This window comes from Fundulus heteroclitus, chromosome 17, assembly GCF_011125445.2.
Source record: "Fundulus heteroclitus isolate FHET01 chromosome 17, MU-UCD_Fhet_4.1, whole genome shotgun sequence".
Classification (NCBI taxonomy): domain Eukaryota; kingdom Metazoa; phylum Chordata; class Actinopteri; order Cyprinodontiformes; family Fundulidae; genus Fundulus; species Fundulus heteroclitus.
This window is the reverse complement of record NC_046377.1, coordinates 3,588,232-3,604,814: the sequence shown is the minus strand read 5'-3', so window position 1 is coordinate 3,604,814 and position 16,583 is coordinate 3,588,232. Positions and strand designations below refer to the sequence as shown.

At 40.7% G+C, this 16,583-nt stretch overlaps 1 protein-coding gene across 2 annotated transcripts; it reads right to left on the bottom strand.

Moving 5' to 3' along the window:
- Positions 1–3,055: 3,055 nt before the first annotated feature.
- Positions 3,056–16,230, bottom strand: LOC118556116 (vesicle transport protein GOT1B-like). 2 transcript variants are annotated; one of them, XM_036149270.1, is made up of 6 exons: positions 15,949–16,230; positions 14,545–14,636; positions 13,228–13,406; positions 13,029–13,110; positions 10,386–10,420; positions 3,056–3,634 (listed from the first exon to the last, which is right to left on the bottom strand). In XM_036149270.1, the coding sequence occupies exons 1-5, from the start codon at positions 16,205–16,207 to the stop codon at positions 10,412–10,414; spliced, it is 621 nt and encodes a 206-aa protein (XP_036005163.1). In that variant the 5' UTR covers positions 16,208–16,230; the 3' UTR covers positions 3,056–3,634; positions 10,386–10,411. The 2 variants fall into 2 exon arrangements, with proteins under 2 accessions (XP_036005163.1, XP_036005162.1); XM_036149269.1 differs by lacking the exon at positions 10,386–10,420 and having other exon boundaries at positions 15,949–16,215.
- Between the last annotated feature and the right edge of the window lie 353 nt (positions 16,231–16,583).

Below are 16,583 nucleotides of genomic sequence, written 5' to 3'. Positions count from 1 at the left end.
AAAGCCTTCTAAAAGTGTTGAATCCAACTATGAGGCAGATTAAACCCACATTAAAATTGTTTTTTAACACTTCAAACACCCACCCTGACTTTAAAAAAACATTGCTGCTGTAACCGTGGCTTCCTCAGAAATTCTGCTGTTTCTGGTTCGTCGATCAGAAAACTGTCTCTACATATGGTTGATGTGTGCTGGACCTGGTCAATTCACCGCCGCCAGCCAGCACCATTTTGTTCTTGTGCAGTTTTGGTTGGAGCCATGGTAACAGCAATCAGCTCAAAGATTTCATATCAGCCAGACAGAAGGCTGTATTAATGGAAAATATAGTCTACTGCCAACAATTTGCCAACAGGCAGTTGTTACATTTGGTGTTTTTTTTTTCTTCAGCAACGTCTGTTTTTATGTGAAAATATGTTGGTTAAGTTAATCAGCCTGATGGTGATTCTGGCGTTGATGGCATTCAAAGATTTACGAGAGCTTGGAAGCAGAGTAACGTACCATCCATCGGAAATAAATATCAAATGTTTACTCCGTTCTTGGTGGACCGCCTAGTCGGAGTTGATCCGGCAGATTAAGACCACCGCCAGAGACACAAATATAACAGCCTGTTAAAACTGTAGACTTAATATGTGTTAAACGCAAGCTTGTATCCCACCGATAAGACGTTTTCAGTTGGAGTTGTTTGCCAAACTCAGTTCAAACTATGGCTATTTCTTCTATTAAAACAGCTCTGACCCATCAAGGCATGGACCACATCTGTTACGGCTACTCTTGCATCAAAACAGTTTCCAAAAATCAAAAATTGCCAGAGTAGTTCTTAGGAGGAGGTTTTTCGACTCACTCAAAACAAAAAGCACTCGTGGAGAATTTCCCAGTTTCAAAATATTCTCAGAGTTGACTTACAAAAAATTCTAATAAAAACGTTAACTGGTCTGTGTGTGTGTAGAAAAAATGTTTCACTCCTCACTCCTTCACAAAACAATCAGATCCACCTCAGCAGCTGCCTCTACTTGTCAATCTCAGCAGGAGGCGGACTGATAAGGAGGAGAGTCTAAGCAAAACCAACAAATAAACAAATAAACAATAACTCTACCATTCACACAACCTTAGATCTGTAACATTAATAGTTTAGTAAGAAATAAATTAATCTAATCCTTAATAGGCTCCAACATCCCGGCCCCTGATTGTTAGCCTTAGCAAAATAACAATTACAAAAATAATATTCACAGGAGCCTAGTATCTAGCAAACAAATTACATAAATTTAATCATTTTGTTTATAAATGTTACTTAGAGCCTCTTAACATTTCTAATGCTTAAAGCAGTCCATGGTAAAGGTTAGAAAGTCTTATTTCATCCAGCTGCTTCCATTAAAAGACAGTTTATCTATTGGTCGCTGGATGACATTGGCTTTGGCTTTAACCAAAACGCTTCTAACAAAGCCTTTCGCATCCGGAAAAATCTTCATCATCATCCAGTGTTTGTTCCTTTAGAACTGATGTGAGGGTCTTTTTGATTAGACGTATTAGTCTTACCCAAACTCCACCGTGGTGAGCCCCAAAAGGAGGGTTAAAAATCCATTTTATTCCCTCTATTAAAAGAGTCTTTTGGATCTTCTGATGATTTAGCTCTCTTAATGCTTCTTGTAATTCCTTTTGCGCTCCCACAAAGTTTGTCCCACAGTCTGTTCTGATGCTCATCACTGATCCTCTTCTGCAGATGAATCTATGCACGAATCTGTTGTTAAGAAATTTGCCATCTCCAGGTGGACAGCTCGACTCACCAGACATGGGAATACGACGCCCCATCGTTTGACCTGAGCTCGTCCCCTTTTTACTTCAATAGGACCAAAGTAGTCAATGCCAACATGACTAAAAGGAGGTAGGTCTGGAAATACACGGTCCTCAGGAAGGTCTGACATCTTCTGTTCACCAGGTTTTGCCTGCATGCGTCTACAGAATACACAGCTCTTGATGATTTTTCTGGCTAAGGAAACATCTTAACACTCAATCCATTTCTGCTCTGTGCCAGATAGATAGAACAAACTGTAAAACGCAACATTCAGTTTAATTAAAAACTTCAAGTGAGCGGAACCCAATTCTCATCAACTTGTTTATACTCATTTTAAATAAATGCTGTAAACTGTTAGATTAAAAAAAAGCTTGATGAATTGAAATATTTGAGTCCACACCTAAAAAAATTAAGTATTTGAAAGAGGTGGAGACTTGTGCAGATTGGTTTAACCTCATTGGTGGATTATTTGGTCATGGCCAGACAAAACCCATGAGCAAAGTTGCTGTTGTATTCAATATTTTATGGTAAAATACAGGACTTCCTAAGAAGTTGAACATTGTGATCTGGTTGTTTGATGAGCCAAAAAAAAAAGAGAAAGCGTCCCAGTGTCCTGAGAAATAAGTCTAGTTAAATTAGAGATAGAAAATTGCACGATTAACAACATGGAAACGTAATAAGGAAATATGAAAAGTCGGGAACCAGAGGGGATGCAGATGAGCTCTAAAGGCTGACTCCCAAAAAAGAGCTTGCTGTCACTATTAAGTTAAGTCTATGCAAAATTATTAAGTTCATAGAGTTGTGGCAAAGAGTTTGCATACTTTTTTTTTTTTTTTACGTAAAGTCAACTTAATGCAGCTCAGTTATACATACTTACATTTTTCAAGGCAATCGTATTCCTAGATTTTTTTTTAAGGTAAGGTGAACTTGTCAGATTTTAGAGTGAAGGATGAAAAAACAATCAGTGTTATTCACCTAACTTGTCAGCGGTCACAGAGTTATGCCTAATGATTGCATTTCATAATTTTCTGATTATTTCCATAAGTCATGAAAATACTGGACTAGCAAGAAAAAACGTAGTGATATGCACCGTTTTAGGTACAGACGGTTTGAGTACAACGATAAAACAGAGCCATGGACTATACTTTGTACATGACCAGTAGCGTTTAGTACTTGACCAAGCAGCACCACCCTGCAGAACCCAGATTCATCACTGCTTTAGGAAGAAATATAACAAAACATAGGTATGAAATAAAGTGGCACACTCAGTTTTTTAAAAATAATTTATCCTTAAGCAGTATCTGTCGACCATGACTTAAAACAAATGAAGTATCAGACAGGTTCATGGGACAAATAACGACACGGTAATAGAATTACTGCAATGAAAAAAAAAAACAAAAAAACTTCCATATGAGGCTAGAGCAGTGGCACAGAAATCAAACTTGGCAAGCGGGGGCCCAACTCCTCCTGCCTGTGGAAGCGTCTGGCATTAAGTTTGATGATCGATAAGGCTGTAAAGGTCTACCTCCAACATTCTTAGACAAGACGTGGTCAAAAGTTAGGGGGAGGAATCGAGGGGACTTATGATAACATTGTAGTGACTTTGGTGAATCCGTCCTATAAAGACACGTGGGTGAAGCCGAGCTGAGGAGCCGGAGTGGTGGAATAGCCCAGGCCGGTAGTACAAAAAGGTCTTTGTCTTGTACGGGGGGGAAAATCCCATCGTTTAACTACAGCCGCTTGAATTCAGGATCAACAAGGGACTGGGTCAGAAAAACCTGCCGAGGTCGAACCGGGTGCAAAAAGTCTCAGTTATACCATGGTGTTGCTCTCGCTGTTGTCCACGTACTGCAAGAAAGGAGAGACAAGACAGTGTCAGCTATGCGTGTGAGACCATAGGAAATAACAAACACGTGTAGGCATGGGCCAGTAACCACTATCAAGGTATACCAAGGTTCTACAAAGTTCTGGGTTCATACGTTTTGGGTTAGTTTCAAGATTATTCTGTCCCAAGAGTGCTTTCCGGTCAGATGATAGAGCCGATGACAGACCCAGCTATGTGGGACGCAGAGTACTGCGGTGCTCCTGCACTTGTTGCTGAGCACTGCTGCTCAGCTGGCAGAAGGTAGACTCCTACATTTTCATTTCACTTGTAGGAAAGACACCTGCGACGCATTAAAAGTGGAAGGAAAAGTAAGTCAAATTTTCATGAAATGAGTGTCTTTTTCCTTGATTTGAGCAGGTAAATAAGACTATATGCCAATGGAAGGAGTATTTCTACCCCGAAAATAAGATAATTAGATACCCTGCACTTGGAATAAGATGATGGAGAGGAATTGTTTCTATGTGAAATGCAAAAATCTTATTCCATTGGCAAATAGTCTTATTTGCTCAAATCAAGGGAAGGTACACTCATTTCAAAAACATTTGACTTACCTTTAGTTCCCAGTAGCTGTTTTGAAATGTTTTCTATCATGAAAATACGAAATGTGGAACTTAAAGGATCATCATGTCAGATAAGCAGCTGATTCCTGAGCTACCTGACTAACATACTATCTGACTAAATTTCAGCTACTAACGCTTGCCTTACTATAAAACAACAGATAAACAAATGTATTCACGCAACAAGCATGTTTATCTGAAATCAACTGTTAAATTGTGTTTATTCTATACTTGTCCATCAAAATCAAAGATAAATGCGAAAGCAGTTTTTTAAAACTGTGATATTCAATATGTTGTGTTAGTTTAGCAGGCGTGGGAATAATTGGTTCTTTCTTTAAAATAAAAAATAAAGAACAAAAAGTAACTAGATCTGTTGTGGTTAAGATGTTTGCAGTCACTCTATCAGAAACGGGTGAGCAGAACATCTCTGGCTGGACATAAGACATCAGCGATGTGTCATTCTCAACATTGTGTTCATGCTCATGGGTTTGCGTGCGCGTTCGAGGATGTCAGTGCGCAGCAACTATTTCATTAAAAGCCACTGCTGCCTTTCGCAGTCTGTGCCCCTGTTAATTATTCGTCCTTTTCCTTTTCGGATGGGAACCAACGGGCGATGCGACGCTCCGTTAAAACCTTCGTTCAAACACCACAGCGCCCTAGAATTTCTATCCAAGGTTACCATACCGTGAGAATGTCATACCGGCCCATGCTTACGTACTGCCGGCACGGACTGGATGTCCCAGTGTAGGGTGTGTAAATGAGAGCATGCATGACAGGAGGGGATATCCCTATGGTCCCTTTCTAATAATTTTAAACACTCAACATAGACTGTGTCCAGATATTTACATTCAGTGATTTAATAAACACTTTAGTTTGATAATGAATGGCTTTGGGAAAGCTGATTTTGACCACCTATGATAGATATTTGTTTGTTTTTTAACATGTTATGAGCTGTTTTAGTCTGGTATAACAGATATCAAGAGTAAAATCAGCCATTGACAATGTTTCAGCTGTGATCCTGTAGACCTTACCTCCCTGCAGGCCGAGGGAGGTAAGCTGAGCTTGGTACGCTTCCTCTGCGTTCAAGAGCTACCAGAACTGTTTTTTGCAGCACTAACAATTGAATACATTAATAATATTAATTATTACATTGCAACTTTCTTCTTTTTGGTCTCCCTAAAACATCTCTCCAAACGGTCCAGAACTCAGCTTCCCGTATCCTCACCGGACCTTGCTGGCTTCACCACATCAGCCTAGCTCTACGTTCGCTACCAGACATATTCAGAACCTCCTCCAATCGTCCTCGCTGATCCGTCTACTCGCCTCAGCACCGTGGGGAGCAGAGCTTTCTGCCGTTCTGCTCCCAAACTCCGGACCTCTCTCCCATCAGACGTCCAGAACACCGACACTCTTCCCCAGTTCAAACCCAGACTTAAAACCCACCAGACCTCCTACTCCGTGTGATTACACTGTGCCATATAACTTTCTTTTTTTTTAAATCAGGCATTTTAGTTGTTGTTTTTTTCATTTGTACAGTGAGCTTTAGTTTCATGAAAGGCGCTTTTAAATAAAATTATTTTTTTTATTATTATTTAGTTCACAGTTAGCGATTTCTGAAACCTTTTCTGTTAACGTAAAACATTAAGAGTGTCAGCGTAAAAAAATCCAACTTAAATTTAATATTTTTGCGGCTTACACGCCTGTCTCCATCTAAATTGGTCCACATGGTAAATAAAGGTTCGGTCAATCACAAAGAGTGTTTTAAAGACTTTGCAACAAGTGTAAAAAAAAAAAATCCAGTTTGGGTTCAAGAGGAAATATTTCTCAATTCTTTAACAACCAGTCCTTCTTTTGATTTACAAAAATTTTTTACAGATTTGCAGCGTGCTATGAACTGAAGGTGGAGCCACAGCAAGCAGGGACGATTAAAAATAATCTTTGACTAGTACTGGGGAAAACACACACACACACGCTTTACTATTCCAGATTTTATTGTTTGTAATTTATATTTACTATATAGGTTTCAAACTTACTGGTTTTATAAATTGTATTTATTTATCTTTCTTTATCTAAGACATACATATAGCTGCAGTGTTTCCTAGCTCTTCTAAATGAGTTTTCATAGTTCTTCCTCCTTTATAATTGATTTATTTCACTTACTTTTAATTCTTCTGGGCTTTTTTTATTGCCAATAATAACAATCACACCAGTTTACTTGGTGTGATTTTTTTGATGATTTCATTCTGTGTGTCCCCAGTAGTTAAACGCGTATCTTTCTGTTTTTAAACCTCTGTAAAGAAAAAAAAAAACAACACTTTCTGTCACCAGTGACTGTTTGAAAAGTGCTCAATGAAGAAAGCTTGTTTGCTTGATTGATGTTTAATTAGCTCCCCGCAGCCTTGTGGCAAACGACCGGGAATTATTTTGGCTTTTTATTTTTGCAAATTAAAAAGGCAAGTTTATTGGCATTCATGATGTTTGTTGGCCGTTTTTCTCTAACAACAGAACATCTGCGCTTATACTGAGACTAATCTCCTGACTTCTGAAGCCAGTTGATTGCGCTGGATTTTAGTTTGAGGTATAAACTTTAAAGGTACCGAAAACATTTCCACAACAAATTTTTCAACTTGTTCAAATTTATTCTTGGTTTTCCACTTCACAGTTATGCGACTCTTTGCTAGTCTGTCACATAATATGATCCCAGTATAATACAGCCGACTTTGTTGATGTAGTGTTACAAAATGTGAACATGGGCGTGAATACTTTTGCAAGACATTTTACCTGAGCCTTTTCAGATATTTCAGTTAGTTTTCTGTTTACAAACCCACCAACCTTTACTCACTTTGCCATCAGCCTGTCAGACACACCTTTAAGTGCCATTTTGCATATAAAGTCCGAAAAACAACAAAGATTAATGGGCATAAAAATAACACCGTTGCACCAGCAGGTTGATACGACACAAGGATCAAATGAAGGATGATCCATCACTCAGAACCTATCAGACATGCTTGCCAAAAACACTTCAGGTAATGGAGATCCAAATTGCCGTGCAAGTTTTTGTCCTCACGCACTGATAATTAGAGAAGCTGGAGATCAGAAGAAAGCTTCGCAGTGCTGTGTGGAAGATTGTTAAGCAGAAGAAAGAAAAATAACGCGCGGAGACAGCCAGCTGACAGGGTATGGACGGACAGAAGCGAAGTGCTAGGAGATGGAGGCTGGGCAGAATAAACCTTAAGCTACAATTCCACTAAAAATGTCACTTCTTGAAAATGTCCATCTGTTGGAGAACAAGGTGGGTTTCTCTTTTTCAACAGGGCTACAAAAACGCAAGACTTCTGGGTTTCATGTTCTGGATGAGCAGGCGGACTGACGTTCCTTATGTGGATGCTTAGTGTCCTCCATGTGCGGCACAATCAAGCGGTTGATTCCACCTGCCTGAACTGGAGCATCGCTGCCGCCCAGAGGCCGCTACAGGAGCCGGCCGCGGCAGGGATGGAAAATACAGGCTGCTGGAGAGATGTTAGTGAGCCCCCCCCCCTCTCGCTGAGAACAGCGCGGGGGTCCCTCTGCTGCTTCAGCATCAAGATCGCCACAGACACTGCGTCTGGTATCCTGACATCTGAAGGGCAAATATTACTTCACCAAACCACCTGGACAAGACAAACACAGTTCTGTTTCATTATATCGTTAATTACAATGTCGCGCATATAGGCCGTGTGTTTTATTGGGATTCGATGTGTTAGACCCGCAAAGAGCTGCATCACTGGGAAGTGGAAGGCAAAACGTAGATTTTTGTTTTGTTTTTTTTGACAATTAAAAAATGTCTCCAGCAGCTTCGCACATCTGCAATGGAGAATGAAACCTTTGACCATTTTTTTCCCCCCACTGGTTTTTGACTGAGCCATTCTAACGCCTTGACGCGCTTTGAGCCAAACCATTTCCTGTTTCGTAGCTCTAGCTGCATGTTCAGGGTCACTGTCCTGCTAGAAGGTGAACGTCCGGCCCAATCCCAGGTCTTCTTCATGGCATTTCCCTGCTCTTAGTACCGTCGATACGCCCCATCAACTAATCAGCTTATTGGCCCCTGCTCAAGGAAACCATCCACACAGCATAGTGCTCCACCACGCTAGAATGTAGATTTTCTTACACATTGTTTTTCCCCAAAAAACATTTACATTTGTTCACATCCTCCATGTGTTTGCCGTTTCTCCTAAAAATGACTTGTGGCAATCGGTGTTACTTATATTTTTCTTCTTGCCACTTTTCCCTCAAACTACATTTAAAAGGAGAGTCAGTATTGGACTATTGGACAACGCCCCCCACCCCGTGCATGAAGCTTCTGCAGAGTTGGAGAGCTCCTTCAGTGACAGAGTGCTGGATTCTAGATGCTCAGAGGAGCGTTATCACACAGCCTTGTGTCTGTACATCTCCTTGTTTTTCCATTTTTCTTTCTTGTAAATAGTCTGTTGATGTTTTTCATGCTTTAATGTCCATACAAACACCTTTTGCACATCTCTTAAAATCAGCCTGCTCAGTTGCACACTTCCTTAATTAGTTGATTATGCTTAGGGCTGAACGATATAGAAAAAAAAAAGCATATCGTGCATATTGATCGATATTCATAATTATCAACCAATTCAAAACATATATTTTAAGTGCAGCCCTGGCAATTTTATAGTGTTGCATAGCGACTATTTTTAGATAGAACACACAAACACTGAATTCAAACTCAGCCCTTTATTAAACCGACTTTTTACCAAAACTGCAAGTTTTGAAAAAAGAGAAAGAACACGTGTTCTCTGAACTCTTTGAAGGGGGCGCAGCTTGGGAGGCGGAGCCCTCCTGGGTCTGCGTTTGTGATTGGTTGGGAGGATGTAATGACTAGTATTAACCCACATGATAGGCTAGAATGCAAAAAGAAGTTATTCTATTGAACTTTTTATTTACCCTTTTTATCTATCACCGTATCATACGTCTATCGGTCGATATATATCGTTATTGAATTGTCGTCCAGCCCTAATTATGCTATTTTGACCACTAATAACTGCACAGTATTTTTCCTGCATTGCAGTTTTTCCCTCACAATACAGTGCCCTATACCTATTTTTTTGTTTTTTTACCTTTGTGTGGATCTGCATGATTTCATTTGCATTTCACTTTGCTGCTGGGACATATGAGTTTCCCCACTGAGGGATAATGAAGGTCATTTCTGTTCTATTTGAATTGAGAAGTGGAAAGAAAATGAACCCTAAACAGGCCAAGCAGAGCACACTATGTTTGGAGCAAAGAATGCTTCTGAACATCACCCCAAGAACGTCATGCCAAAAGTGAAGTCTTGCAGCATAGCTTACTGGCTGACTCTGTGTAATTGAAGAAAAGATGAATGGAGACATTCTTGATAAGATTCCTTAGATGAAATGTGTTTGGGTTTTAAAGCAAGACAATAGTCCCAAACACACAGAGAAGGACATTTTTACTGATTTTACAGAAAGAAACTAACAGTGTTAGAACGCACCCAGTCAATCACCAGACTTTTATCCAATCGGAAATCTATGGAGAGGACTGAAGATCAAGGATCCCAACAACCTTCAGGATTTTCAGACAGCTTTTTGACGCTGTCATTAGAAAAAAAAACATCTCGTCCACAAAGTATTTACAAAATTTCTATTCAATGATAAACTTCTCTGTCATCTTTTTTTTCTGCCCATAGCTTTATATGTGGACTGTTTTGCTTTGGTCTCTCTGTACGTCACGGATTACTTGTTTTTCTCCCAACGTCTAGCCTAACTTTCATGTCGACAGAAAAATTTGAAACATATTTCGTGTGAGAAATGTCGCCGCCTCCGACACTTATTTCCCCTGCCGCGTTCCGCTTGACGACCCAACAAAAACGACCCTTCAGATGCATTTAGATAAAATAACAGGAAGAAAAATTAGAAAGCAGATAAAGACAGTGCCGGACGTTGTATTTAAAAAAATAAAATCACATAAAAAATAGAGGCAGTGAAAGATACGTTGGACTATACTCTTTCTTGTTGTGACATTAGCGTCAACAGTAAGAGGCTGTAAAGCTCCCTAATGAGACTGTGTGTGAGGAGGGAAGCATCCTTGGTGTGGGATGAGCATGCAGTGGAATAAAAATCACAGTGAGACTGACCACAGCCGCCGATTATCCTCGGAAACTTAGGAAGGCTTTAAAAACAAACGGGTACAAACAGACAGAGAGATATTCACCTTAAAGCATGAACGCCCACACAGCAGCAGATAAGAACATGTTGGTGATAAAGAAAAGAAGTACACAGAAAATGCCCCACGTGCCAGTGTTGATTAGACATGGTCCCGTATGAGATTCTCAGTATAACAACTCGAGCATGAATTAACAAGAAATTCAATAAAAAGGCCTAACTTTGATTATATGATTATATGATTATATTGCTATGATTATATTGATTATATTGCTATAAATATGATTATATTTATATTGCTGGAGAAATAATACGTCAACCTGCGTGCTAAAGCTACGACCATTTCGTGTGTGACATTTGTTAATGCTTAATTATTTTACACTAAATTAGGCAAACACATAGAGGAAACGGCGGTTTTATTTAGCAGTAGTTTTCAGGTGTATAGAATATAATCCCATGCTGCTGCTCTGCTTTCTATAGAGAAACACAAGAATGCTACGCTGATATTAGCTGCTTAATAAGTGGCGCTATCTGCTCACGTAGCCAGGCAGGAGGCAGTATCTTATCAGGTCTGCAGTTTGTAGATTTTAACTACAGCTTTAAAACGATGTCACCGTAATAAGGGGAAAGAGTGTTTTTTACAAAGCTCCCCCCCCGTTGCTTTATTAGATCAAAAGGCACAATACGCTACATCTGGCAGTAAAACAAGTCGCATGTTGTGTTGTGTGTGCATATGGTTGTGCCTGTGTCCATGTACGCACACTCAAGGCTGGTTCACACGGCGGGATGTTTTTTTTTTTTTTTGCCCGATTCTTGCCCCGACCTTCCACTTCCGAGAGACGCCGACTATCAGCGTGTCTCCTAAAATAATCTCAAGAGATATTCCTGCCGTGTGTTAGCATTCAATATGCTGTCTTGCCCCGATATCCCACCGTGTGCGGTGTCCCTCGAGGACAAACGAGCACGCAGCCTGTTGAAGGTGACGTGTAGCCAATCAGAAAGCGAGGTGAGGGAAAAAAAAAAAAAAAAAAAACACCTACTCTTTTCGTTACGCTTTTTCTCCGTTAAAATAAGTCCCGAGACTGTCGCCGTTGTTCTTCCTCGTCGTCCATGTTTATTTACTCTGAACTCCCGTTTGATCTCGAGAGGATTCGCAAGATTTCCCGTCTGACGCCTGAATGATCCAGAGTCAAATCTATTCGTGTGCGGCGTGTTGTGCTCGCCGTCTGACCGGACGTCACACGCTGTACGAGCAAACCCGTTTTTTATCGTTACGTGTGGGGTCTCTCAGGCTTTGAAAATCCTGCCGCCTGAACGAGCCTTTACTGGCCACTTTCATAGCGCTGCCAGTTGGACCAACTTTACTATTCTGAACTGCCATATTTCTTCGAGGCGACACGAAGACGGACGCCTTGCTCAGAGGTTTTTTGCCTCGTGCCGGCATAACAGCATCAAGCGGTTCCTGCGCATCCAAAAGGCTAATTTCCTTGTCTGCCAAACAGGTCAGAATGGCAACAATGCCAAGGTAAATGTGGCTTTTAATAAATCTTCAATGACATAAGCCATGGACAATGCAAACGACTCTCCTTGTAGCTCTACGCTTCTCCAGGAGTGAATGCTGCTTGTCGGGACTTTGATGCAATCAACTGGTTCCCTTATATAGGACATTTTTTACCAATCTGTGTAATATGATTGAATTTGACTTTGGAAAGTCATGTTGGCGTCATGTTTCATGAATTGGTGCTATATAAATAAAATTTAATTGAATTAGGCGGTGCAAAGAAAACATCTCTTCTAACATTACAGCATCATTCGCCACCAGCCTGGACCGCTGATGCAGTTGGCAGGATAAATCAGTGGTTTTATGTTACCTAGGACACGCTCCGCCGCCTCTATGCCGCCGCTGAAATTGAGACTTATCAGACCATGCGACATTTTTCCAATCTGTTACAACCTTAAAGGTTTTCTCGTCAACCATAGCCTCGGATACCAATTCTCAGCTGACAGGAGTGTTGTGAAGAAGCTGTGTTGAGTTAAATTACGGCGGCAGGATACACCCGCCGAAGTTAACAACAGCCCCTCACCCCGAGTTTGGGGACGCAGAAAAAAAACAAACAAAAAAAACCCGCGTCTTTCACGTCGTACAGTAAGTGTGGGAATATATGTTTTAGTTGTACCTGACTACTGTCAGACAGCAGACAACCAGTGAACAGCAACGGGTGTGGGAGGGGCAAACCCCAATATCAACAAAGAGTCAGAGAAAACTCCGATCGCCTGACGGCTTTTTTGACAGCAGACAGACTTTAAACGGTAGGTCAACGGAAAACCTCAACTGGATAGCCACTCTAAAACTGTAAATAAAAAATAAAAAAAACCTGGTATACCTTGAAACTGGCACATGGCTAACCCTACACGGAATCAATCAATAAATCAAATAACACAGTATCCATCTGATTTACATTCCCCCTTGTACTCTTCAACTGTGCGTTCAAAATTAAATCTACATGCTGAAGCGGACACCCGGCTTTTACTGCTACTCTGTGACGACATTTACTGACGAGCGATTAAAAAAAAAAAAAAAAAAAGGGCCGGACGGAGCGCTGGGCAATACTCACCGCGCTGATGAACGGCAGGTTTAGGATGGAACCCAGGACCGGTATTCTTCGGATGAAGCCTACAATGACTGGGAAGAAGCCCCTGCACACGACGCCATGAGCATGAGAGGGGGGATGAAGAGGATACGGACACGAGTTTTTAGCTTTGAAAAGGGGGGATTATGAGAACATGTTTTGGTTTTTTTTCACTTGGCCTCACCTGAAGAGGAGGAAAAACCCGTAGACCTCCAGCACCACTCCAATGATGGGCCAGCCGATGAGAACTACAAACACCCCTCCCAGGAAGAAGCTGGTGGCCTTCAACTTGTGCTTCTGAAAGAAGAAGCGGAACGTCCTCTCCAGGCCGATGACAAAGGCGAGGCCAGCGACAAACAAGATCTGCGGGGATCAAAAATGATGAGCTCGGCGACTCCACCTGGTAACTATCACATTACCATGTTCAGACTTTTTTTTTTTTTTTTTATTCTGACTTCCTGCTTATTTTCTGTGTCAGGATTTCCACACTTTGTCGATTCTTAAAGTGGTCAAAAGTTAGTTAGGCCACCTGTCAAAACTTCTGGTTAGGTGGAGGGAAATTTTAGATAACGAGCCAGAGAATAAAGTCTGGAAATTAAAATACTTGTACATGCTTTATTTCCTTTTTCTCCTCTTATCCAGACTAGAAGGATGGGTGTCAGAATGCAAAGAACGACGTTCTTCAGCACAAGCTGTTGTTCAAGTTCTACTAAACTAATGTAGCCAGGTATGACCTGTTGATTCTAATACAGGCTGGTTTAGATTTTTAAGGACTATAACATAAAAACACACAGACATGTGCCACAGCTTTCTTGATAGTGGTAACAATTCAACAGAAAAGGAAGGAAACTCGCAGTTATGAATCTAAACATTTTGTTTCTGAACATTATGTTGCAACTGAATTTAAAAGAAAGTGGATCTAAGTGCATGCACTGCAATGAAAAGGGAACTAAAAGTAATATTTTCTTGAAATGAGTGCATTTGTCCTTGATTTGACCAGACAAGTGTAAATGATCTGCCAATGGAATAAGATTTTTGCTTTTAAAATAGGAACAACTCATCTCTACTGTTTAATTAGAGTGCGGTATATCTTATCTTATTTTATGGGTCAAAATACTTATTCTGTCGGCATATAATGTTATTTACCTGCTCAAATCAAGGACAAATACACTCATTTCAAGAAAACTTTACTTGCTTTTAGTTCCCTTTTTGCAGTGTGCATGTCGTTGGTTGATGTGCTTTGAATGGCATTCAGAATTAAAATGAAGGGGCTTCGTAGTTTTGATGGACTGAATCAACTACAGAAAATAAATCAGTTTTTTTTTGTGGTTTTTTTTGACCCGTTAATTCTGATCTCTGTCTGATTGGTTGGTGCATCTCAGAGCCTTTCTATGTTTCAGTAGGAGGAACATGCATGTAGTTTTGGAACGTCACCTTGGAGGAAGGTACACGTGTAGATCTGTCAGCGTGAGCATTTCGCATCACGGAAAGCAATACTCACATTTCCAATGGCCAAAAGGGCTTTGTCAAAGAACAGGATCATCCCAAAGAAGAGGAAAAACACGCCGAAACCTGTTAATCCAATTCCAATCTCTGACACACACACACACACACACACACACACACACACACACACACACACACACACACACACACACACACACACACACACAGACAAACCATATATAGTTAAAACAGCATGGTGTCCATACAGCATTGAAACTTTTTGCATTACTATATCAGCAGTGAGACTGTGGAACAGATTGAAGGACGACCCAGAGTCAAAAACATTTCAAAAGTATGTTTTTTTTGGAAGGCGCCAATGAACTGCCACTGACTCGGTGCTCTCACCCACAACCCCTACATAACATGCAGCCATGTCTCAATAATTACAATCACAGAACAATTAATTTCCTTCAGTAAGTCAGTTCAAAAACTGAAACAACGTATTGCATTACATATAGGGGGATACATTTCAAGGGTTTATTGTTTCCGTTTAGATGCTTTTGGCTTACAGAAAACGAAAACCCAATTTTGTTATCTGAATAAAATTTTTTTCATCTTGATAAATACCTCATGGGACAAGGGAAAGGTCAGGGAGCCGGCCAATCAAGCACAGCGATTGGCCGATTTAATTTATTAGTTCTGCTAATAAATTAAATCAGCATCCCGATAAAGGTTTGTCTGCAGAGGGAAACATGAAGAGCTCTATAAATTTCCATGGCAATGCCTGTGGTTATTTCTCGCTTCCTTGTGAATCTCCCTCAAACTCCTCAAAGCTGCAGCTATCTGTGTTACTTGTATGCTACCTCACTTTTTCCCTCCACTCAACTTTCCAGTAATTTGTCTGGACACCAGACTCTGAACTTTAGTAATGACGATTTGTGACATATCTGCCGTATAGAGGGTATAAGCAATAGTGGGTTCTGTTTTTTTTTTTTTTTTATAATCGTCATTTTAATCAAATTATGATGGTATTACATAATCCTATGTATTTTAGTTATTATTATTATTATTATTATTATTATTATTATTATTAACAACAACAACAGGAACTGCATTTTTCTTTAGTTACGTGCTGTTTAGTCTTTTCGCTTTGCAATAATTTGACACGTTCCATGTGAAGCGTTTATCATCAGCAACATCAGTGATAAGAATCATTTCCCAGCCATCCTATTTTAATTACAAGTCTGCTTAAAACAAGCCAATAAACACCGCGATGACGGCGAAAGCAAGAGGGTTGCACAAAATTTTAACACTTCTGAAAAAGGTATTTAAGTGGACCTGATAAAGGGCCACTATTGAGAAACCCTGATAGGAAGAACAAGTGCAGACTAAAAGCTTTAGAGAATCAGGTAGCTCCAGTTTTGACCACGGGTTCTGTCAAAAACAATTAAAGCCTTACTTTGGGAATCCGTTAGCGAAATCATCTCGACGCTCCACCGGTAAGTAAGGGAAAAAAAACAGAGAAACCAATAAACTAAAAGCAATCTGGTAATATCTCTCTGATAATGGGTAGGATGACAGCTACCACGGACAGCATCAACAGCCACGTCTTCCGGAAACACTCGTTCCAGAGCGCTGAGCTTCCGGGACACCGGAACGAGCTGCGTTACCCACGTCGACCTGCCACCGGCGGCGCTCCGCCTTCCTGGGGCCGTCATACATCGAGCCGATGCGTCCGTCGAGCTTCGGCATATACACCTAAAAGCGAAACGAAAGAGATTTAGCGAAAGGTTGGCTAAATAAGCAACGCTTGAACGCGCAGCATTAGGCTTCTTGAACGCAGCACCAGATGCTTCTATTTCCGCTAAAACCCCGCGCGCGTTCTGACAGGCAGGACCAACGTGGAGTTGTGATATTAAGAAAGGTTTATTTTACTCCACATCTGTTAAACATCAACTTTAGCACGTTTGTTCGGAAAATCAACGTGAACTTGCTCAGGTCTAAGAAGCCGCGAGATTCCCGGAAGGGATTGAAAGTTGTCCCTAACCTGGCAGACAAAATTCAGGGGTGAAGATTACCTATGTAGCCCCTTGT